Consider the following 22,646-nt stretch of genomic DNA (forward strand, 5'->3'; position numbering starts at 1 on the left):
TATTTGATCATAATTTAAGCCATATTAAGGGATGTGGGTGGTGCTGTGGGTTAAACCACAGAGCCTAGGACTTGCCGATCAGAAGGTCAGTGGTTTGAATCCCCGCGACGGGGTGAGCTCCCATTGCTCGGTCCCTGCTCCTGCCAACCTAGCAGTTTGAAAGCACATCAAAGTGCAAGTAGATAAATAGGTACCACTCCAGCGGGAAGGTAAACGGCGTTTCTGTGCACTGCTCTGGTTCTCCAGAAGCGGCTTAGTCATGCTGGCCACATGACCTGGAAGCTGTACGCCGGCTCCCTCGACCAATAAAGCGAGATGAGCGCCACAACCCCAGAGTCGGCCACGACTGGACCTAATGGTCAGGGGTCCCTTTACCTTTACCTTAACTTTGAGTACATAGTGCAGGGTAATTCTCTTTTCTCCATAAATGCTTCTACAGCTGCATCAATGTCCCTTGTGCATCTTTGTGGCAGTGCTCCAGGGCTGCAATTATGTGCTAGCAGCAATGCTATGCAATCCAGTGGAACAATCCTAATATTTTCCAAGTCGTGAGTCCCATGGATGTCTGTACTGTAATCAAACCAGGGAAGTCCCAACTTTATTATGGGACATCTTGCACTTGTATCCCCCCTCCCTCTTCCTCCCTGTGAGGCAGATAAGTGCATGAGCACAGTGGTCTCCCATTCCCCAGTCATTTAACCTCTACCCTCAATGGTGCGCAAATACAGTATTCTTTTGCCGTGTCTCTTCACAAATAACAGGAACAATCGGACGACTGCAATAGAATCCTCCAGGTTCTCTTTGGACTATTCTTGACCGTCTCATGAAGTTCAGCCTGGGCTGGCCTTAAGCTTATGCCCTGTATCTCATAAACCACCTGCTGCCCCCAAGGGCGCTTCAATGCAAGAATTGGAAGCAAGTTTAAACTGGCAGCAACAAATTTAATCACATTTATATCTCAAGGTGGTGTACATGGTTCCCTTCCCCCCTTGCATCCTCACAACAACCCTGTGAGGGAAGATTAGGCTGAGAGGCAGTGAGTGGCCCAAGGTCACCCAGGGTGGATTTGAACTCTGGACTTCCAGTCTGTGGTTAGTCTGACACGCTAACCACTACACTGCACTGCCTCTTTCTTGAGCCAGGCCAGCCCTGCTTCCAGAAAATGGCCAGAAACTTACATCTTTCTTATCTAGGGCTGGATTCCCAGACAGGGAAGAAGGGCTGTGCATGCGGAAGGCCCCAGGTTCGAGTCCCAACATTGCCAGACAGGGCTGGGAGTCTGATAATCCTGGAGAGCCACTGCCAGTCAGAGCCGGCTTTACGGAGGTAGAGGGGTTAACGGGCTGACACTGAGTACACTGAAAGCTGCTCCCTCCCAAGCCACCATCTTGGCAGCAGCAGAGGCGACTCCCCATTTTGCCTCAGCTTGTCCCGGCACCTTTCGGGGCTTTTTTGTCGCCCGGGTGCAGCCGTTGCGTGGCGCAGGGCGGCCCGCTAGAGGTCGCTGCCCGGCTCCCGCCAGCTGCCCGGGAGAGTTTTCGCACGCGCTCCGGGGAGCCGAGAAGCCCAGCCGCTCCCTGGCCGCTTGGGGCGGCCCTGCCGGCGCTCGGCAGCAACAAGTCGGACGGGGAGGGAGAGAGGGAAGGAAGGATGGGCGGGCGGGCGGGCGGGCGGCGCCCGGCTCCGCCTCTCGGGAGCAGCAGTAGCTGCAGCAGCAGCCGGCGACGGTGCCGGGCAGGCAGAACCCCTCGAGGGCGCGCCAGTACGGAGGTGGCGCCGGAGCGCTTCTTCGGCCCCCGGCTGCGCTCCAAGGGCCACTCCGGGACTCCTCTGGGGGAGCCAGCAACAGGTAATGCCCACACCGGGGCTTGGGGCTCCGCTTTCTGGCGGGGCTGGGGGAGAAGGGACTTTTCCAAAGTCTGGCTTTCTGCTGTTTTTCTCAGCAGGTGTCTTTCATCTCTCTCTTTCCCGTGGCGCCTTTGGCTTTAATAAGTGTGAGATACAGCAATTCAACAGGCGCAGCTTTTTTTTTTTTTTGCTATGCCAAGGCACTGTTTTGGTGGTTTGGTACCTCTCCGCCCGCCCTCCCTTCCCCTCCCCTGGCACAAACTTATCTGCCTTTGTTGACAGTGAGAGGCAAGGCGTGATGGGGGAAAGGCTCGCCTCTGGGATATCTGCCTGTCACGTAAAACGGTGGCACAACCTTGCCAGGTCAGTGTGTGGGGTGCCAGGGAGAAAAAAGTCTCTCTTCAAAAAGATTAGCTGAAGTTTTCAGTGCGGTGGTGGCATTTTGTGTTTGCAGCCAAGTTTGCCAGGTGTATATACTCTGAAACAGGGGCGCGCAGACGGTAGATTGGGATCTGCCTGGTGATCTGCTCTAGACTGGGGAGGGTTTCTGATTCCCAGTAACAATTAACAATAGCAACAAGAAAAGCAACTTTCCTCACCTAAATTAGGCTGCTGAAATGAGGAAAGCCAAGCAGGTGTGGATTTGTGTGTGTAAGGACAGTCGGCTCTGTTCAAAACAAGTACTAAAACACCTTTCTAGGCTTAGCATTTGCTCAGAGGTGTTATTTAATTCTCTGTGTCTTTTGCATAGGATTCTGGCTGGTGGCTCCTGGGGTTGAAGTTAAACACAAACAAAGCTCTGAGAAGCCTGAAGTTTGCTCAACTCTTCTCCAAAAGGATTAGCTACTTTCCCATTAGGTCTAATGAAATGTTCTGTATAATTTGAAGGCTTGCATGCACACATCTACACAACAGGGTGAATTTCGTCTAGTAAAATAACATATTGCCTTATCTTATTTTGTGGATCCAGGAGAAACTCAACTGCCTCATATAGGAATGGGGTGCTTGTGGCCTTTCAGATGTAGCTGGACTACAACTTCCATAATCCTTGACCACTGGCCAGGCTGGCTGGGTTACAGATCCCCTACCTTTGACCTACTCTAAGCCAGATTAGGCAAGGTGCATGTAATAGTCACGGTGGTGTTTGGGCTAGTGTTCCTGTGAACACCTACTTTTTCCTTCTGCCTGATTAAGAGTTCTGTGTGAATCAAAGGGATACATGGATGCATATGTCTTTGCAGCACCTATTTTCCAGGTCCAGTGCAGCCACATCTGCTAGCTGGTCTCAGTCTTGTACTATATAACCTAGCTCTTCTGACTTGGGACTTGTCTGCACTGGTGCCATATGTAGCATGTCAAACTTGATTTCACAGTGAATTTCATGCACGGCTCACCTGTGGCATCGGCACAATGCAGCTGGCATCTCAAAATGCCTGTGCTAAAAACACTACACCACCTTCCCAAAGAGGCGTTGAACAATTTACAGTGCAACAAGTTGAAATGTAAACAGTTTTTTGCAATTGACCAAAATGAACTTGCAGCCCTAAGGAGCCTCCTCTGGTGTCACCTTTGTTGGAGGATCAGGGCCCGGCCATCCCATGCCCTTATCTCCTTGCCTCCCTCCGTCCCTCAAAGGCATATACTGTTAGGCCTCCTTACTTCTCACCTGTCAAGTATCTAGCAGTCTAGGTTGCTGGCCAAACTAAGGGTTTTTTCAATTTTTTTTATTTTATTTGGCATACTGATTTCCAGCTAGAACAATCGCCACCCTTTCTGGTTGCTTCTGACCATGGACTCAGAAAGGGTGATACCTGTCAAGCTCTAGCACACTCAACATGACCTCAAGCCCGACATGTAAGTCATTCTCCAAACTGGCGTTGCGTGAGAAATAAACGAATTAAATTATTAAAGGAGCTTGCAAGGAGAAGGCTGCTCGTTTCATCTCTGCGTGTTTGAGTGGCTGCTTTCTCTCCACCTGATTCCTGTCAGCATTGTGGATAGGCCATTCTGTCCCTTTTGCAGAGCCGGTTGAATCATCCAGTGGCTCTCAGTGCAAAGCCTTAGCAGAAGTATCTCCCCCCCCCACCAACTGCTCACTGAGGAGCAGGAGGTCTGTTGCATTTCTGTATGAGTGACCAGTGTTCGAAATTAGCCAGGCGCCAGGCGCCTTTTGCACCTGTCTATCAGCCGCAGGCTACTAAGTGAAGATGCCTGGGTGCCAGGATGGGTCACCATCTGGAGGTGCATGCCTGAGGATTGTTGGATCTTGGCTGTTTTCACACACTAGAATCATAGAATCATAGAGTTGGAAGAGACCACAAGGGCCATGGAGTCCAACCCCCTGCCAAGCAGGAAACTAGCAACACATCCTGTAGAATTCTATTTGTTATATTTCATTTGAATGCTCGGAATGAATTTCAGGCACTGAAATGCTTTTTCTGTGCAGAAAAAGAGGTAGACGTAGACTAATATATATGTGGACTGTCCTTGGATCAAGTGACTTTTCTTCTTTTAAGTTCTCAAAGTTCTTAAGCGAGCTCAAGGTTGTCATCTGAACTAGCCAGATGTTTAACTGAGAATCAATCACAGTCAGCCCATCATTTGAAAAACAAGACTTTAGAGCTGTCTTACCCAAAAAATGACAACTAGACATTCCATTTTGGTGACTATATCCTTTGTATAAGGAGCCATTTGGCCCATAGCTTATATATCTGAGTTTCTAACACTGTCAGAATGACTGCTCTGTGGTTGCCTCCTGCCAGTCAGCATTTGCTATGGGTTGGGTCATTCTGTTTCAGCTCTGAATTGAATATTGAATCGTTCAGTCGTACCTGATGTAGAGAAACAGCAGACTAACCTGCCTCCAGGGTAGGCAACCTATTGTATCTCTGTATGAGCCACTGCTTTGAGATTACCATATTCTAGTCAAGAAGCCCCCCCCCCCCAGGTGCCATGCCCAGAAATGCCGCATACCCAACTCCCTCCATCAACAGCCACCATTGCCAATGGTTAGGCATGATGGGAATTGTAGTCTGGCAGAATCTTGGAGGGCCATAGGTTCCCTACCCCCGATATAAAACAACCACCCACTGTACATGTTGCATTTCTGCAGAGTTTGCACCCATCCGTTGAAGGTGATGCATTCTGTGTCCTGCTGTAGAGACTGAATTCCAGGACATGTGTGCTTGCGGCTTTCCGCTTTCAAGTGTGTATAAGTTATTAGCAACCACACGTGCACAGTTTGAAAAGGGAAATGCTCTTAATTTTATTGACTTTTTCATCAATAAGTCCCCCCCCCCGGCGTTTCACTGTAAAATGACCTCAAGGAGGCTAATAATAATTAAAGCATTATGCAGTGCTGTGACGCAGTAAATGCAGTGCTAACAAAGCAAGATAAAGCAGCGAAACCAGCAGATGAAAGCAGCAGATAGAAGTTTCCACTAGGAGCTCTTGTGTACCATGAAAACTTTGGGAGAATTTATAGACATGGGATGTGCCCTGCAGTACTGATGCAAATGTATATGGTTTTTTTATTATTATTATAGAGTTTGCAGTTAGAAGGCATCTTCTATGACTCCTGCAACTATGCAGATGCTAAATGTACAGTGGTACCTCAGGTTACATACGCTTCAGGTTACAGACTCCGCTAACCCAGAAATAGTACCTTGGGTTAAGGACTTTGCTTCAGGATGAGAACAGAAATGATGCTCTGGCGGCACGGCGGCAGCAGGAGGCCTCATTAGCTAAAGTGGTGCTTCAGGTTAAGAACTGTTTCAGATTAAGAACGGACCTCCGGAATGAATTAAGTACTTAACCCGAGGTACCACTGTATTGTTTTTCCTTTCCTTTGGGTCACAGGCCCAGAGGGGTGTGTGTCTTGTCATCTGGGCAGTCCAGAACCTCCATAAACACTTCCCAGGAGAGGTCACTTGCTGTTACCCAGGGGTGCCCAAACGTTTTTCAAAGAGGGCCAGATTTGATGAAGTGAACATGCACGAGGGCCGACCACAGTTACTGAGCTTTTTTTTTTTACAATTTTACCCCAGAGTTGTTGAGCTTTTTAAAGGATTTAACCCCAGGACATATACTGCCACGGGGGCCGGATTGAATCGACTGGCGGGACGAATTGGACCCACGAAACGGACTTTAGGCATGCCTGCTGTTACCCAAGTATAAAAGCTCACTGTAAGAGGTGGCGCTCAGATGACGCAAATCGAGTAACAGAATAAAGATGCACGCTTCTTTAGGAGTCAGCCACATCAAAATGATTGCATAATGTCTATAGATTTGCTGGTCCATTAATTAAATGCTATGCAAATTCTCTTGGCACACGTTCGCTAAGCATTGCTAGTTGGAACCTAGGATTATGTTACAGCACATTAAACTGTAAATGAGAATTATTGCTACTGAACCAACAAGTTCAGTTCCCACAGTTAAAGGGGGAAATGTAAATGAGGAAGCTGTCATAGTTAGAGAGTTGTAAAACACAACCCTCAGCCCCCAGTCTACCTGGTGTGCTTTTTCTGTGCTGTTTGGCTTGTTTGCAAGATTTAAATTTCTGGCTTGCTTGTTCCTTTGAGCAGACTAGACTTCCCAGACTGATTTGCTGATCGTTATTTCTAGTATCCAGCGTGCAAAACTGTTTCCTCTTTGAAAGGCTTGTCCCTGCTGCCCCCCCCCCCCCCGGAGACAGAAATGGGAATAACTTAAGATGCTTTTATGTGTGATGCTTCTGTTGTTGCTGTTAAAAGAAGGGTTGAAGTAGCAGGATTTGAAAAGGAAGCAATGTGCGTAACAAGTGGCTTGGCAGGCTCACACCGAGGATCACTTTTTGACCTAGAAGAAGGAAGTGTGGAAAAAGATAGAGCTTTGAATGGAAACATGAACCCCCTTATAGGAGACGCAGGGAAGAGGGGAAATACGATGCTATGGCGGGGGGGGGGGAGTCCAGTGAAAGTAGGTGAAGGTAAAGGGACCCCTGACCATTAGGTCCAGTCGTGGCCGACTCTGGGGTTACAGCGCACATCTCGCTTTATTGGCCGAGGGAGCCGGTGTACAGCATGTGGCCAGCATGACTAAGCCGCTTCTGGCAAACCAGAACAGCACATGGAAACGCCGTTTACCTTCCCGCCAGAGCGGTACCTATTTATTTACTTGCACTTTTGATGTGCTTTTGAACTGCTAGGTGGGCATGAGCAGGGACCGAGCAACGGGAGCTCACCCCGTCGTGGGGATTCGAACCGCCGACCTTCTGATCAGCAAGTCCTAGGCTCTGTGGTTGAACCCACAGCGCCACCTGCGTCCCTCCAGTGAAAGTGGGCAGTGCTAATACGCTGATCTGGGCATTGCAAAGGATACCTCTATTGCATTAAGAACCACCGGACACCCATATAGATACCACACGAGATGTTCAAAGACCATTTAAATCTCCCATATGAAACCACTCATAGAGTCAGGTCAGCAAAACATTTGCTATATAGACTGTCAGCACAGGGAGTCATTGAAACAACTCCTTCCAGCACACTTGAGACAGCAATGGAGTACGTTAGAATGGTATGTTCAGAATATGAAAGTCAATCCATGCATGTGTTTTGGCATGGATAGAATTGTGGCATTTATTGAATGATCCCAACACATGATGTGGGATAGCCATGATTTCCCAATATTTTTTTAAAGCTACAAAGCAAGCAGGTGGATGGCCTCAAAGCAGTAGAACTTGGAGAGGTGTTTAGCCCTCACCCCTATGCTATTGTCCCAGTTGATACACCTGCTTGTTCCTCCCCTTCAGTGAGAGTATTAGTAGCCTCAAAATGGGGGGGGGGAAGGTGGAGGAGAAAAGGGTTAACACTGCCCTCCTCACCCGCAGCCATAGTGCAGTTAGGTCATTATAGAGTATGGGCTTAATAGACTGGGGTGGTCTTTAGATGATAACATACATTATTTCACAATGTGGCAAGCCAGCCTTGGTTCATTTGGGGACATCCTGTTCTGAGTGAGGGGTTCTGGATTCCTGCATCTAAGTCTTGCCTTGTTAAGGCCACATCTCCAAGTGAGTTTTTACAGGTACTTGCAGCTGCTGCTAAGCATTGAAAAATAGTTGCCAGGAGTCTAATCACAGGTCATGGGTAGTTTGGTGCTTAGCAGCTTTGTAATTTGGGACGGCTCTTATTAAACTTTTCAGGAACTGATCTTTAACTTCAGATTCCCCCCCCCCTTTTATTTGTTTTCAACATTGAGGTGATCCCTCAGGTGAACTCTGATGTGTTTTTATTGTGTTTGTGTTGTGTGTTTTGTATTGTGTTTTCATTAATGGCAATACATGAAACACCTGAAAAGAAAGAAAGGGTAAGATGTGTCTGTTGGAGTGCTTCTGCTTAACTCTTAGCCAACAAAAATGTTCCTGCCAGGTTTCCCCCCTGCTAATGTGGCCATGGGAGAATGCCCCAGAACCCTTTCCGCTTTTACATATTGCTAATGCGACTGTCAAGTTCTGATTACAGAATCTTTATTATTAGTGGCAGCCTGTGAGCTTATGAAATGCCACACCCTTGGTTAAGAAGCTATTGCTGATTCACCAGTTGGGTGTGGTGGTGCTGAGGAATAGGACTCCTACCTATAGCCAAGCAGATTTGGTCCTAATTCCCAGAAGCAATCCTTTACTTCTAATGTTGAGCAATGTTTTTGTGAACATTTTTGGTTAAAAAGCAAGCTCCCGCCTTCTTCATAAGGTGGAAGTAAATGCTACAAGGGGCATTGGGCTGTCTCCTCCCACTTGTCTAGTACAGTTGACTCCATGCTCTGATGTAATTGCACGGCAGATGGAATTCAGCCTGGGGCTGCCATAGTTGATGGTAAACCCATGCCCTTTGTAATGTTCAGTTACACCCTGTGATGATAAGGGTTGAATGCATGTCGGCAATGCCTGGTGAAAATTCAGAAGGCAGAGGTGCAGTTTGGAGCTCAGTTAAAGGTAAAGGTAAAGGGACCCTGACCATTAGGTCCAGTCGTGGCGAACCAGAGCAGCCCACGGAAATGCCATTTACCTTCCCACTGGAGCGGTACCTATTTATCTACTTGCACTTTGACATGCTTTCGCATTGCTAGGTTGGCAGGAGCAGGGACCGAGCAACGGGAGCTTACCCCGTCGCGGGGATTCGAACCACCGACCTTCTGATCAGCAAGTCCTAGGCTCTGTGGTTTAACCCACAGAGCCACTCAGTTACTCTTCCATTTTTCTTACCTCTAGAAATTTTTGCAATACAGGTGTTTTATTTTTATATATTTTCAAATGCCATTTTTCTTATGTTCCCCCAAATGGGGATCAACATGTTCCTGCCCCAATATGTTGCCCCAATATGTTCCTGCCAAATGGGCAGGATGTGGAGGGGAGGCCAGACTCCATGTATCCCTCTTCTGAAGTTATTTTGCCATCGCTGGGGTGTTGTGTTTAAATATCTGTTTTCTTTTCCCTTTCAGTTTACGAAGCAGCTGGCAGGTGGCGGCGGGTGTTGTGCAGTTCTAAACAATAGCAGCATAAATGTTTCTTAGGGGGAAGAAGAAAGGATAAATAAAGTTAAGCTGTACATGTGATCACTTAGCCAAGTATTCTTCCCTGTTGTGTACTTTGCTTAATCTGATTTCTTTAATGGTGCGCAAACTAAAATAATCTTCTAATTCATTCTTTCCATTAAAAATTGGTTCTCATTTAGTATCTCATCACAATGGGCTTTGTTTGACACTTCCAGGCAAAACGTACCCTTTCTTGGGGCTCTGGCAGTGGGGAACTTTCCTGATATGCAGTGCTTCTAGAAAACTTGAAAATCCTTCATCCTGAGAGCAAGCCCCAAACTGGTTGTCTGCTGAGGAGTTTCTCAGCCCACAGCTGGCCTTAACATAAGTCACCCTGAGCCACTTGTCTCAGGTGGCAGTTTGGTGACAGTTTGCCCAGGTGACAGTTTGCCCAGACCCCAGCCTCATTGCCAGCCACTGCTGTGCTTCTGGAATTCCCCTGTTGGCGGCAGCTGCCTCAGTGGGCATCTTGGCAAAACCTTGTGAGACCTGGGGTGGCTTCTCTGTGGTGCAGTAAGTAGCAACCAGCAGTGCTGTGTGGTGTAGCATTGGCAGGTTTTGCCTTGCCTCAGGTGGCAAAAATGGCTTGATCTGTCCCTGGTCAGGCCTGCCACAACTTAGCTTTAACAGGAAAGGGGCTGCTTTCACCCTAAAAGGCAGGCAATTATGGCAGCTAAATTGCTCCATACAAGCTGTGGTTTCATGGTTTCAAGAAGCCTGAACGGCAATAAAGGATGATGCAGGTGAGAGGAGGGAGAGTACATCCCCAGAGGTGGCCAACAATCCTTTCAGCTGTGATTTTATTTATTTTTATTGTGTTTTTTATTTATTAATTTTATACACCGTCCTTCATTCATAAATCTCAGGGCAGTTCACAACATAACATTACGATATAGAAAACACAAACTTATAAAAATATGAACAAAAGCAAAGCAATAATCCCCCTCCCATAGCACATTTAAAAGGGCATTGGAGGGCAACCATCCAAAGGCCTGGTTGAAGAGGAATGTTTTTGCCTGGTGCCTTAAGGTGTGTAATGAAGGTGCCAGCCACAACACCCTAGGGAGAGCATTCCACAAATGGGGAGCCACTGCAGAGAAGGCCCATTCTCATGCCATTGAGCCAGTGTGGTGTAGTGGTTAAGAGTGGTGGACTCGTAATCTGGTGAACCGGGTTCGATTCCCTGCTCCTCCACATGCAGCTGCTGGGTGACCATGGGCTAGTCACACTTCTCTGAAGTCTCTCAGCCCCACTCCCCTCACAGAGTGTTTGTTGTGGGGGAGGAAGGGAAAAGGAGATTCTTAGCCGCTTTGAGACTCCTTAGGGTAGTGATAAAGCGGGATACCAAATCCAAACTACTTCATGTTGCCTCAGAGGATGATTGACCCCCGTTATATCTGCCCTGTCCTTCCGACTTCATCTCTTTCATGAGTTTCTCCATCATATGTTCCACAGGGGGAAATTGTGTGGTTTGAGGGTTCTGTAGCCTGATCTTTTTTCACAGTCTTGGAGCTGTTTCTTTAGAGTATCTTCATTTCATCTCTAAGGCAGCACATGCAATTCCCACCTCCCCTTTTGCTGCTGTAAATGTCCCTGAAACAGCGTGTAGACCAACATTGCTGTTTTTCTTCAGATGTTAGTAAGATCTTACACAAGAGCAGGAAGCCAAAGAGGATCAATTATGCGTCCTGTTGCACGTCCCTTTCAGGAAATGCCATTATTAATGTCTGACTACTGGTGCTTGCTTAAAAGAAATAATGAGCGTGTTTTTAAACAATGGTTGCTGTCCTTTTGCGTGGAAGACATAATATGTTCCTGAGAGTGCTTGGTTGTGGGGCTTAATGCTGCTTGAGATGCAGGCGAGTGTAATGTAAGAACAACTATCACATGTCTGTTCCATTGCCAGGATATGGCTGATAACTAACTCTAGCTATATTCAGAGCAGGCCATTGAAATTAATGATCCACTAATTTCAGTGGATCTACTCTGAATATCTCAAACATAGGGTGATGTGCAAAGTTGTTGTTGTTGTTGTGTATGGAATTTGTTTGGGCAAAGCAGCACTGTGGCTGTCAATAATTTTAAAGTGTCCCTAGTTGCATATCTTAAAGAACAGAGTTGGGTCGAATGGCTTAAGGCTGCAATCCTAAAACCATCTCCTCTGGGAAGGGGCCATGGCTTAGTGGTGGAGTGCATGATGAGAACACAAAAGGCCCAGGGTTCAATCCCTGCCATCTCCAGTTAAAGAGTTCAGGTTAGCAGGTGATGGTGAAAGATCCCTGCCTGAAAACATGGAGAGCCAGTGAGAGTCAGCTAGTGTTCAGCTGCTGTATTGGGACCAGGTATGGAGGAATCTGTGTTAATTTCAGTTCTCTCCACTTCTCATCTTTTCCAATCTTAAATTTGGTTCTCTACATTTCTGCAGCAGTCTGAAAATTTTCTTTTTAAAAAATCCTCAACTGTGGTGAAATGGCATTGTATTTCTATTTAAATCATAGTTTTGTTTTTTTAAAAAATGCATCTACACCTATAAAGCAGCACATGCAAAATTTATGCAAATATACACCCTCTTTTCTGCTTATTTTTTTTGGTGAGGCACTTCTCTTTTGGGCAATGTTTATAATAGGCTACCATAAGAATAGGGAACCCAGCACTCAATATATCTGGAGGTGATCAAAGCAGAGGCATGGTGCATGCTTGGGTGATATTTAATAGTAGAGCTATACAGAGTAGACCCAATGAAGTTAATGCACATGATGACAACGCTAGGTTCATTAATGTCAGTGGGTCTACTTTAAGTAGGACTTTACTGAATACCACCGTTTGTTCTTCGACTTTTGAGTTCTGCACAGCATTCGTGGTCTGTTTGCTGCAACTGCGTTAATTGGGCAGCTGCTACTTCTGTTTGCTAGCTTGACAATGCCCTCACGGTGAAAAGAAAGTTTGCTCTGGGCTTCCTCCACCCTGTGTGGAGCTTACTTCTGTGTACATAAGTAATGTAATGTGTGAATCAGTCCTTATTAGCCCTTTGTAGCGTTCTAGCTGGGGCTGATGGCAGTTGTAGTAAAAAAAAAAAAAATCTGGAGGGCAACAGTTTAGTGAATACTGCCTTACAGGAACAAGGAATTAGTCATAGAAACAAGGAATCGGTTTTGTTTTGTTGCAGTGGAAACGGCACAGGTAGATTTGCATCCACAAGAGAAGAAATGTTTAAACAATTTCTGACTCATTGATGCCACATGGTATGAAATAATAGACTGTGCAAAACAGAAGCATATTTATTTTGGAAAATGTTCAACTTGACTAACAAATCCATTTCTGAATGAAGGTGACCTCCTTTAGGGCAGACTTTTTGTTTCAGGTCCAATTTTTGTTCCTTTTGGTGAGAGTGTTTTGCTTAGTACATTTATCAGCTAAATGATAAATCATTCCAAATTTTGTTTCCACACCCAACCTGAACTGATTTCAAATAAAATATTTTTGAGGCTGCCCACTGTGGCTGTGATGAGAGAAGGAAGGCAAACTGTTCAATGTCTTATAACTGTTTATATTTTTGCCGAATGGGAAGATTGAGTTACTCAGTTGAAAACTCAGTATTGCATTCAACAGGTCTACACATCCTGGAAATGCTACTCCTTGCCATTAGGTGAGGAGCTTCAGATTGCTTTCCATTGCTTTCTGAACATTTGCAGCTCAGGCATTACTCATGAGTAAATGCTCAGCTTGTGGGACTCGACAACTTGTAAGTACAGTGGTACCTCTGGTTGCGAACAGGATCTGTTCCGGAGGCCCGTTCGCAACATGAAAAGAATGCGACCCGCAGCGGCCATTTTGCCCTTCTGATGCCATTTTGCCCTTCTGCGCATGCATGAGCGGTGAAACCTGGAAGTAACCCTTTCTGGTAATTCCAGGTCGCAGCGGGACGTAACCTGAAAGAACGTAATATGAAGCGGATGTAACATGAGGTATAACTGTAGCGGTTGTAAGTAGATTAGCTGCTGGAATAGAGTAGCATGGCAGGCTGGGAATCTTAGAATCTTGGAATTGTTTCACTGGAAGGGACTCCAGGTGTCATCGAGTCCAACTCCTTGCAGTGTAGGAATCACAACTGAAGCATCCCTGACAAGACGGCCTTGCAACATCTGCTTTAAAACCTCCAATGAAAGAGGTTTTCTGTAAGCTGATCCTGGCAAGCAAAAAGCTTGTGGTCTAGTCCAATATCTCTCTTGGGAAAGAGTCTAAAGAAACAGACCACCTTCCTTGAATGAAATCAATTGTATGGGGATCAACAGGGGGATCAACAGGGGGAAAGGACTCTAGGTAGCTTGTTATTTGAAGCAGGAGGTTCCTACTTCAGCCTAACTGTGAGTAGAATTACTTGCAAATAGGGATAAGGGAGAAAAGTGCGCCTACCTAATGTGAACTTTCCAAAACAATATGCGAATCTTTCGAAATTAAATCCTTATTTGAATTTTGCAATGCAGTTTTCCTGCTGAGTAATGTTTACAAAACTGGATGTACTAGATTAGTGTGTGCTTAATATAGGTATGTTACTGAAATTAGCATACAAAACCACATCATATTAGGGTAAATTGTTTTGCAAATATGTGTATATTAGACAAAATCGCTCACAATGGTGGTTATATTAGGAGAAATTCACACTACAATGCTGATGAATTTTCAGGAGGACTTAAAAAAATCACAAACAGATGTGGAAATATGGAGAAAAATGAAGAAGTGGCAGATTCAACCATTCCTACTTGCAAACATCCACCCTGCTTTGCTGTTTGAAGTGTGAAGCTTGCTGGGGGCAGTATAAGAGTTTGTGCAAAATGATGGGTGAGGCAGCAGGTGAAATGACAGAGTATGTTGCGATAATTGCTGAAGAACTGCCGACTTCTCTCAACTTATTTTAAACTGTAACTTCAGAGTAATAGTTTACTCAAAATATGTTCGCGTGATCTATTAACAAAAACAAGCACCCCTATCAAAAATATGGTCAATTCCTTTTTTTAAAAATGCAACATAATTTATGTGAATGAACACCAATGGATAATTATGACAGGTGAAAAATGTATGGCATTATTAACTGAGGAATTTTAAACTGATTGAGCATACTTTTCACCTGTGGTAAAGAAAACAAGAGCAAAACAATATTGATCCCTGAATTTTTCACCACATTTACTGAAAGTATCCTATTTGCTCAGTTGGTTAGAGCGTGGTGCTGATAATGTCAATGCTGCAGGTCCAATCCCCATATGTGACGGCTGCATATTCCTGCTTTGCTTGGGGCTGGATTGGATGATCCTTAGGGTCCCTTCCAATGCTACAATTCTATGATTCTAAACTATAGATAACAATATACAGTACAGAGCTGAAATAAGCCAAGGTACAGGTTTATAGTGAATAATCTCATGGAAACTGAAGCAAATATATATTGATGCTCTGCAAATGCATTTAAATTTAACCAGTTGTTTTTTTAAACTGGTATAACTTTCTCCCTGTAATTCTACTTTTGTACCTGCCATGTTCCCTTGGTTATGGAGAAATGCACAAGGAGGAGTGGCTTTTACAGATACTCGGAAATTGCTTGCTTGGAAAGCAATTCAGATGCCATGGTGATAGGCTGAGCGTTGGATTCAGAACAATGCACAGAATAGTGTCAATGCCTTGAATTAAAGTGTGTAATAATTACTTTGGTTTCCTCTATTTGTAGATGCTGCAACGATGGAACTGAGCTGCACTGAAGTACCTCTTTATGTAAGTTCCAATGTGTTAGGCTTCTGCCCTAAAAGGTCCTTTTGTTTTCAGGAAGGTCTTACTGAGAAGCAGTGTGAATGAAGCAGAAATTATGTTCCCTGCTTGACAGAGGCTTTAAGCCACTAAATGCTACTATCTCATTTGAGCTGGTGTAGCAGTAGCACTTTTCATGCATATTGGGGCATGTGTTTCTGAAGTAGCTTTGAAATAGTTTTCACGTTCTGACATAAATATCACAGTACTTTTCTATCCTTTCAGCTGGCAGAATTTGGAATGGATATTCTAACTGTGGCAGGAAAATAGCATCCCTGGTTTTAGAAGATAAACATTTCCATTATGGTTGTTTTTCTCCTTCTTTCTCCTGTAAAAAAATAGTTCTATATGTCATGCTAGTGACAAGTAAAGGGTATTGTGACTGAGGCTGGCATACAATTGTTAAACGTACAGGCCTTGTTCAGACGTAAGGGGAAACCATGGTTTCTCTGTACAGCATGGGGCAGCCAATGTGGTGACAACCAATTGTTGCTGTACTACAGTTCCCATTAGCCTGATGGGAGTTGGAATCCAACAACATCCAGAAACACCACCATGGAAAGGCTTTAGATTCTGCACTATCATCTCGTTTTTACTCTTCTTTTAGGTACCAGAAGTGGAGACTGGGAGTTTCTGCTTCCAGTTTAAGCTAAACCCAGTTTCCCATAGTGTTCAAACTCTGGGAACTTGGGTTTGTTTAAACTGCAATTTATTATACAGACCAGGATTGGAAACCATGGTTTGACCAGGGTTTGTTCTCACTAACTAGAACAGGAATGGGAAGCCTGTGGTCCTTAGTCCAATTTTATGCACTCCTCAGCTTAATTTCAGGAGGTGACAGAAGGAAGGTGGTGGTGGAAAAGCCAGAATGGATGGAGCGATGGAAAAAGAGGCAGTAAAACCTTTCTAAAGAGTTGTCTGTATTATTATTACACAACTGCTTTGATCAATAGTTTTGGGTTTTAATGCATGTTTTCAGTTTAGTTTGCCAGTGGTTTTTTTTTGTTTTTTGTTTGCTTTCTGTTGGGCTCTTGCTGAGTTAAAGACACCTTACAGTGCAACGCTATGCATTCTTACACAGAGGTAAGTCTGACTGATTCAGTGTGATTTGCTCCTTAGTTAGTTTGCATAGGATTAAGCAGTGGTGTCCAGGCAGAGAATATCAGTCACAATTACCCCACTGATGAAACAGCAAAATGTTGTGCCAAGGCTCGTCCATTGCTGGCTTCTAAAGCAGTATATAAACCACTTGGGAGTTCCTTCCATTAGAGAAACTCCTGCCTTATTAGTGTGCCTTTCATGGGATACACAATCAGACCTGTATTTAAATTAGGCACTGAGAGTGGTTCCTTTGTCTGTTCTCATGGAATAGATTTCTGACCTGTTGTGTTTGGTTGAAATTCTATACATTTGGGTTTCTGAAGACTACAAAGTGTCACGATATTTTTCTAAGACAGATGATGAAAACGTTCTTTTACTTGAGTTTCCAACCTTTTTGTAAAGTGGGATAGAATCCACATAACTTCGAAAAAATTGATACTTTTGAACCAGATGCAGACAGGACTTCAGATTTGATTTTTCAGAGGAGGCAGATCATTTCAGTTGAGGCTGATTATTTATGTTGACTTACTGCACCAGGAAGAAATTGACCTAAACATAACTCGATGTCAGGTGAGTCAATAAAAATATTGTCTTGAAAACTAGCAAGATGGAAGTCAAAGGAAAGTTGTTGAGTTCAGTGTTTTAAGTTGAGAACTGTGTTGAATGTGGAGTGCACTGGTTTTGAGTCAACTTCAGCCTTAAACAAATGTCATTTTATGAGGTCTGAAGGAGATTATCTACAACGGACTGGTGTCATAGATTGACAGTGTTTGAGGTGAATAATTAAGACAATAAAATATTTTTATAAAAGCTATTAACTTCATCATGAAAAACTGATGCTTTTTATTTTTATAACTGTCATGCTTACTGAGGTAGTCAAATTCTGATTTTGTTGTTGTCACTATAGAATTAATGTATTTTCCAGAAATCATGTAGTTACAGTGGGCACAATCCACCATGCAGGCAGAGGTTACTGATAGGACTATATCTATACCTACAAACGTTCATGGATATGTGTGTCATGGAAGCCGTGTGATGGGAGAGAGAAGAAACAAGAGTCTAAGGAAGGGATAGCTAACAACCGTTTAGGACTACAACTCCCAGCATTCCTGCCCATTGGTTACACTGGCTGGGGCTGAAAGTACATGTAGTCCAAAAGAGCTGGAGGACACCAGTCTAAGGTCTGTGCACAGACCCTTCTTATCCTTATCCATCTCTCTCCCAGCCTTGGAGAACAATTAATTTGTAAGGCATGGAAAGGGAGGGATATAGAAAGCATGGACTGGTATTCCTTCTAACATCCATTGTGTGGCCTTTATTTGTGTGTGTGTGTGTGTGAGAGAGAGAGAGAGAGAGAGAGAGAGGGAGAGAGAGAGAGAGAGAGAGAGAGAGAGAGAGAGAGAAAACAACCGGGCTCCATTGGATCCTTCCATCTGCAGGCTCTGCAGCCACAGTGCAAGTGGATTATTGAATCAAAGATATAATTAAATGGAGTTGCTTATGCATCACATATCATGCTGTTAATTGTGGCTCAGGAGAGACAGTACTATTTGCCACAATCTAATTAACCCAGAGACACATATAACCATCTCTTTGGTATTGAATTCATCATAGCCTTCCACCTCCCCTTCAAGCTGTGTGGCAAATTGCTTTAGAAACTTCTGGCTGCTTCACATCATTCCCTGATATAGCATGGCGGTGGGCAAAGGAAGAAAGGAAGTTGTGCATTCCCACTGGCCACATGGAAGAATCTGAGTGCATACAACAGGTTTTCCCGATTGTGGTCACTGTAAATAAATACTGATCTCATAGGAACAGACGAAGCTGGTCAGACTACTTGTTCATCTAGCTCAGTATAGTTTAGTGCAGGGATGGGAGCCTGCAGACCTCCAAATGTTGTTGGACTTCAGGTTCCATCAGTCTCTGCCAGCATAGTAAATGACCAAGGATGACGGGAGCTGTAATTCAGCCACATTTTGAGGGTCACTGGTTCCCTATTCTGCTTGTTGGCCTTTGGAGCTAAAGCTCTCCTCAGAAGTTGAACTTCATACTGATTCCCTGTTGGAGGAGTGTGTTTTACCCTGGATAAAAGCACACTGAGCCTCTGAGTTTAGGAAAGTAAGAAATCTACATTTATTTACTAGAAAGGCATGCTTGATAGAAAAGTTCCTAGTTGTATCTAACTGAGATGGAGATTCCTTGAGCTATGCTTTCTCTTGCATCTCAGCAGCAGAGACACACAAAATGTCTCCTCTCCCAAGGTGAGAATGAAGATGGAAGTAGAAAATGAGGTCAGTAAGAGTATCAGTTTAGCACCTCATGGAAGGTCAGAAAGGACAGTCTAGGAAACTTGGAGGTTTCCTTTTCTCTCTTCTACTCTTTCACATCAGTGTCCAGTACAAACTGAGTTGTACCCCAGCACTTCCTGTACCACTCTGACTGTCACCAGCGGCCTAGAATCTTGTAGATTACCTGCTGCCACCTCTTTTAGCTGGAGATGCCCATGACTGACCCACTAGCTCTACAATGGAGCTCTGGTCCCTCCCCAAGGTCCTAGTCATTTAAAAGAGTCAATTGGCATAGTAAGACGGATGAGAAACCTAATATAGTTTTTCAAATCTCTTTAAGACAAGAGGAGTACAGTCAGACCTTGGCTCCCGAACGGCTCCATTTTGGAACGTTTTGGTTCCTGAACGCCGAAAACCCGGAAGTAAATGCTCCGGTTTTCAAACGATTTTCAGAAGCCAAATGTCCGACTTGGCTTCCTCTGAGTGCAGGAAACTCTTGCAACCAATTGGAAGCCACGATTTGGTTGTCAAACGTTTCGGAAGCCTTCCGGAACTGATTATGTTCGACAACCGAGGTTTGACTGTAATGAAAAAGCCTTGGGCCATCTCTGGCCTTTCCACACAGATCAGACATCCCAGTGGGTAAGCACAAGCCCTTTGGCATGCTTGAATCCCAACACCAACCTGCTATTATGTAAAATGCCTATTATGTAAGAGGACTTGCACTGCATTTAGCAATGTTCACCTTGTTTTAGAAACAGCCCCACCCCATTTTAAGCTCTCTAAAACTATTTCTGCAAGGATTTGGATAAAATTTGGCTCAGGGTTGGGGAGGTCATTTGAATGCTGGGCCTTACAGGAGAGGAGCTGGAGGCAGAGAAAGACCATCAGTGTACAGTGGACGCTTGGGTTGCGAACGTGATCCATGTGGGAGGCACGTTTGCAACCCGCAGTGTTTGCAACCCGCAGCGCCGCATCTGCATACGTGTGGGCCACAATTTGGTGCTTCTGCACATGCGCAAAGCACGATTTAGCGCTTCTGCGCATGTGCGAGTGCCGAAACCCAGAAGTAACCCATTTTGGTACTTCTGGGTTCGGCGCGGTGCACAACCCGAAAACACACAACCTGAAGCATCTGCAACCCGAAGTATTCCACTGAGAGATTTCTGTTATATACTGTAAATAGGGAACTGGCACCGTAGACAGGCCTTAATATGTGTTAAGGCTGATGTAAACACTATAATCACTTACCAGTGACAGATGGATGCCAACACCAACAACTTTTCAGTGTGCTATGTCCAAGACCTGGAATGTATGAACAATAAAGGAGGGTTCTTAAGGACATGAGATGAGTCTGCTGGATTGCAACCAGGTCCAGCATCCTGTTCACACGATGGCCAACCAGATCCCTGTGGGAAGCCTGCAAGCTGGACATGAGTGTAGCAGCACTCTGTTCACCAGCACTCCTCAGCAGCTGGTATCCAGAGGCATGTTGCATCTGACAGTGAAGGTAGGACTTAGCCATCATGGCTAGAAGCTGTCAGTAGCCCTGTCCCTCCATGAATTTGTCCAAATCTCATTTAAAGCCATCCAAGTTGGGAGGTACCACCACCTCTTGTGAGAGCAAATTGTGTAGTTTAACTGAGTGAAGAAGCATTTTTAAAAATCTGTTCTGAGCCCATGCAAAGTGCTTTTCCTTAACTACTGAGTGACTGCAGCTCAGCCTACACATTTGGAATTAGGAAGGCTTTGTGTTCATCTCACACAAAGTTAGATTTTAATTCTCAAGCTCAGTCATGGGCACTGGCGCACATTTCAGAGAATGCAGTTGGCCCTTTCAGAATAATGTTAAACTTTCATGGAACAAATATAAGCAGCTCCTGTCCGCTGGGCAGCCATTCTTGCTCAAGTCCTATTGAAATGAATGTGAGTTGTACAAATTCTAAAGAGTGGCCTGGCACTCCCACGAGGTGTGAGTTTTTAGTGTGGATTGGTTAAGCCCTGTATCATTGCTAGCAGCAAGCAGGCTTATCAGGCAGTGGGAAATGTGTGAACTAGTTTTAGAAAGGTTATTTTATCAGATGACAATATGCATTTATTCTACAATGACAAAGGCACACATTTATTTTAGTGAACTATTTCTTGATATGCCTAATCTGTTTTCCTCTCTCCTGTACTTGTACAGGCATTGTGAAGTTCTTTTGATCCCTTTGTACTTGGCAGATAACTTACCTACCTTGTTGGTTTTGGTTGGCAAATTAGAATTGTAACTATATTCTTATCAGAGTATTTGTACAGTTCAGTCATGGAGTTGTCAAACTTCACTTGGACTTTTCATTTGATCTCTCTGTTCTAGTTTACGCAGAGTTCTTTTGTGGTGTGGCAGTTATTACTGCACTATTTCCCCCCTTTTGCTCTTTATGAAGATCCTAACGAACATGTAGAAATACAAATCTTAAATTGCAGAAAACCAACATGTATTGCAATCCATTTATTAGACTCTTCTTATATGTACACAGACTAAGTTTTATAACCAGTTTCAAACCCTAAGGTTTCTCTCTGTCCTCAACTACACATGTTAGGGAGAAATGTGTCTCAAGTGGTCTATAGCTCTCCTTATTGTCAGCTGGTAAGGAGGGCAGTTAGTAGGCCTGGTCTCTGTTACCTCTCTCTAGTTCTAGTTACTATAAGTTGGCCCACCCTTTTTGGCAAGTGTCACATGTCAATACCAGATTATTACTATATTCAACTGTTCACTATGCTTCATAAGATATATAAGAGCTCAGTGTGTAGTGGTAAGAGTGTCAGACTATGACCTGGGAGGTAAAGGTAAAGGGACCCCTAACCATTAGATCCAGTCGTGGTTGACTCTGGGGTTGCGGCGCTCATCTCGCTTTATTGGCCGAGGGAGTCAGCGTACAGCTTCCGGGTCATGTGGCCAGCATGACTAAGCCGCTTCTGGCGAACCAGAGCAGCGCACGGAAACGCCATTTATCTTCCTGCTGGAGCAGTACCTATTTATCTATTTGCACTTTGATGTGCTTTCGAACTGCTAGGTTGGCAGGAACAGGGACCGAGCAATGGGAGCTCACCCCGTCGTGGGGATTCGAACCGCCGACCTGATCGGCAAGCCCTAGGCTCTGTGGTTTAACCCACAGTGCCACCCACATTCCCCGTGACCTGGGAGACCAGGGTACAAATATTGAGTCAGACATGAAGCTCATTGGGTGACCTCTTGGGATGTGGGATAGTCATGGTCTCCTGGCTTAACCTACCTCACAGGGTTGTTGTGAAGATAAAAAGGAAGCCATATGTGCCATCTTGAGCTCCTTTGAAGAAAGGTGGGGTATAGATGTAATAAATAAATAAATAAAATGGGGACATGCAGCTCTCCATATCTGAATGATAAGTGTACTCTTCCCTATGAAAGTTTGTGCTGAAAGGAATTACAGTAGGTATTAAGTGTTGTGGCAGTTAAAGCATTGAATGGTTTTGCCTTCTCTTTGTGACTCTCTAGGCTTGGTTTGGTAGTGTTTTCTTCATCACCACCCCATTTAGGTCATGGTTGTTTCAATACGTGCTTAGGTTTGCTGTATCATATTTCACTCTATTCATACAAGTAGTCACGTGACTTTCCTTAAACAAAACATCAGCAAATGTTCTAATCTTCCCATGTATTGACTCACAATTGTAAATTAGATGCCTTTTGGTTTTAATTCTTCTCTTTGTTTTATTCTTTGTTCTCCGTGATATTTACAGGCTGCACGGTTGCTACTCGATTTGGGTTACTAAACTTCCACTCCTTCCTTCTTTTATTTCACGTCTTTGATGGTTCAGGTTTTTCTGTTCTTGCTCATAGCAACCGCTGAGCTTATTAAATTGTTCATTGATAAGTCTACATATGTACCGCATGCACACAACCACAACAGCTAATTATTTTTAAAGTATCACTAAAGGCAATAAAAGCAACCAGTTAAAACCAATTTCAACATGTTTACAAATCAGCTTATGGGCAAAAGGTGTATTTCAGTAACAACGTCATGCTGG

General features: G+C 44.5%; 1 protein-coding gene and 1 long non-coding RNA gene across 8 annotated transcripts in view; one reads left to right on the forward strand and one right to left on the reverse strand.

Annotated features, from left to right (window-relative positions):
• Positions 1-1,744: 1,744 nt before the first annotated feature.
• The window catches only part of ARHGEF28 (Rho guanine nucleotide exchange factor 28), a 136,835-nt gene continuing 115,933 nt past the window's right edge, over positions 1,745-22,646 (forward strand). For 6 of the 7 annotated variants that reach the window (XM_079995277.1, XM_079995279.1, XM_079995280.1 and 3 more), the window contains exons 1-2: positions 1,745-1,849; positions 15,134-15,177. In XM_079995277.1, coding sequence (XP_079851403.1) covers positions 15,145-15,177 — 33 coding nt within the window. In that variant the 5' untranslated portion in view covers positions 1,745-1,849; positions 15,134-15,144. The remainder of the gene's footprint in view (positions 1,850-15,133; positions 15,178-22,646) is intronic. The other variant, XM_079995281.1, reaches the window with a different exon arrangement.
• Positions 6,551-9,152, reverse strand: LOC307226938. Its single transcript, XR_013843718.1, has 2 exons — positions 9,089-9,152; positions 6,551-6,684 (listed from the first exon to the last, which is right to left on the reverse strand). It is a non-coding gene; the product is annotated as an uncharacterized lncRNA (long non-coding RNA).

Source organism: Podarcis cretensis (genome assembly GCF_951804945.1).
Source record: "Podarcis cretensis genome assembly, chromosome: 11".
Taxonomy (NCBI): Eukaryota; Metazoa; Chordata; class Lepidosauria; order Squamata; family Lacertidae; genus Podarcis; species Podarcis cretensis.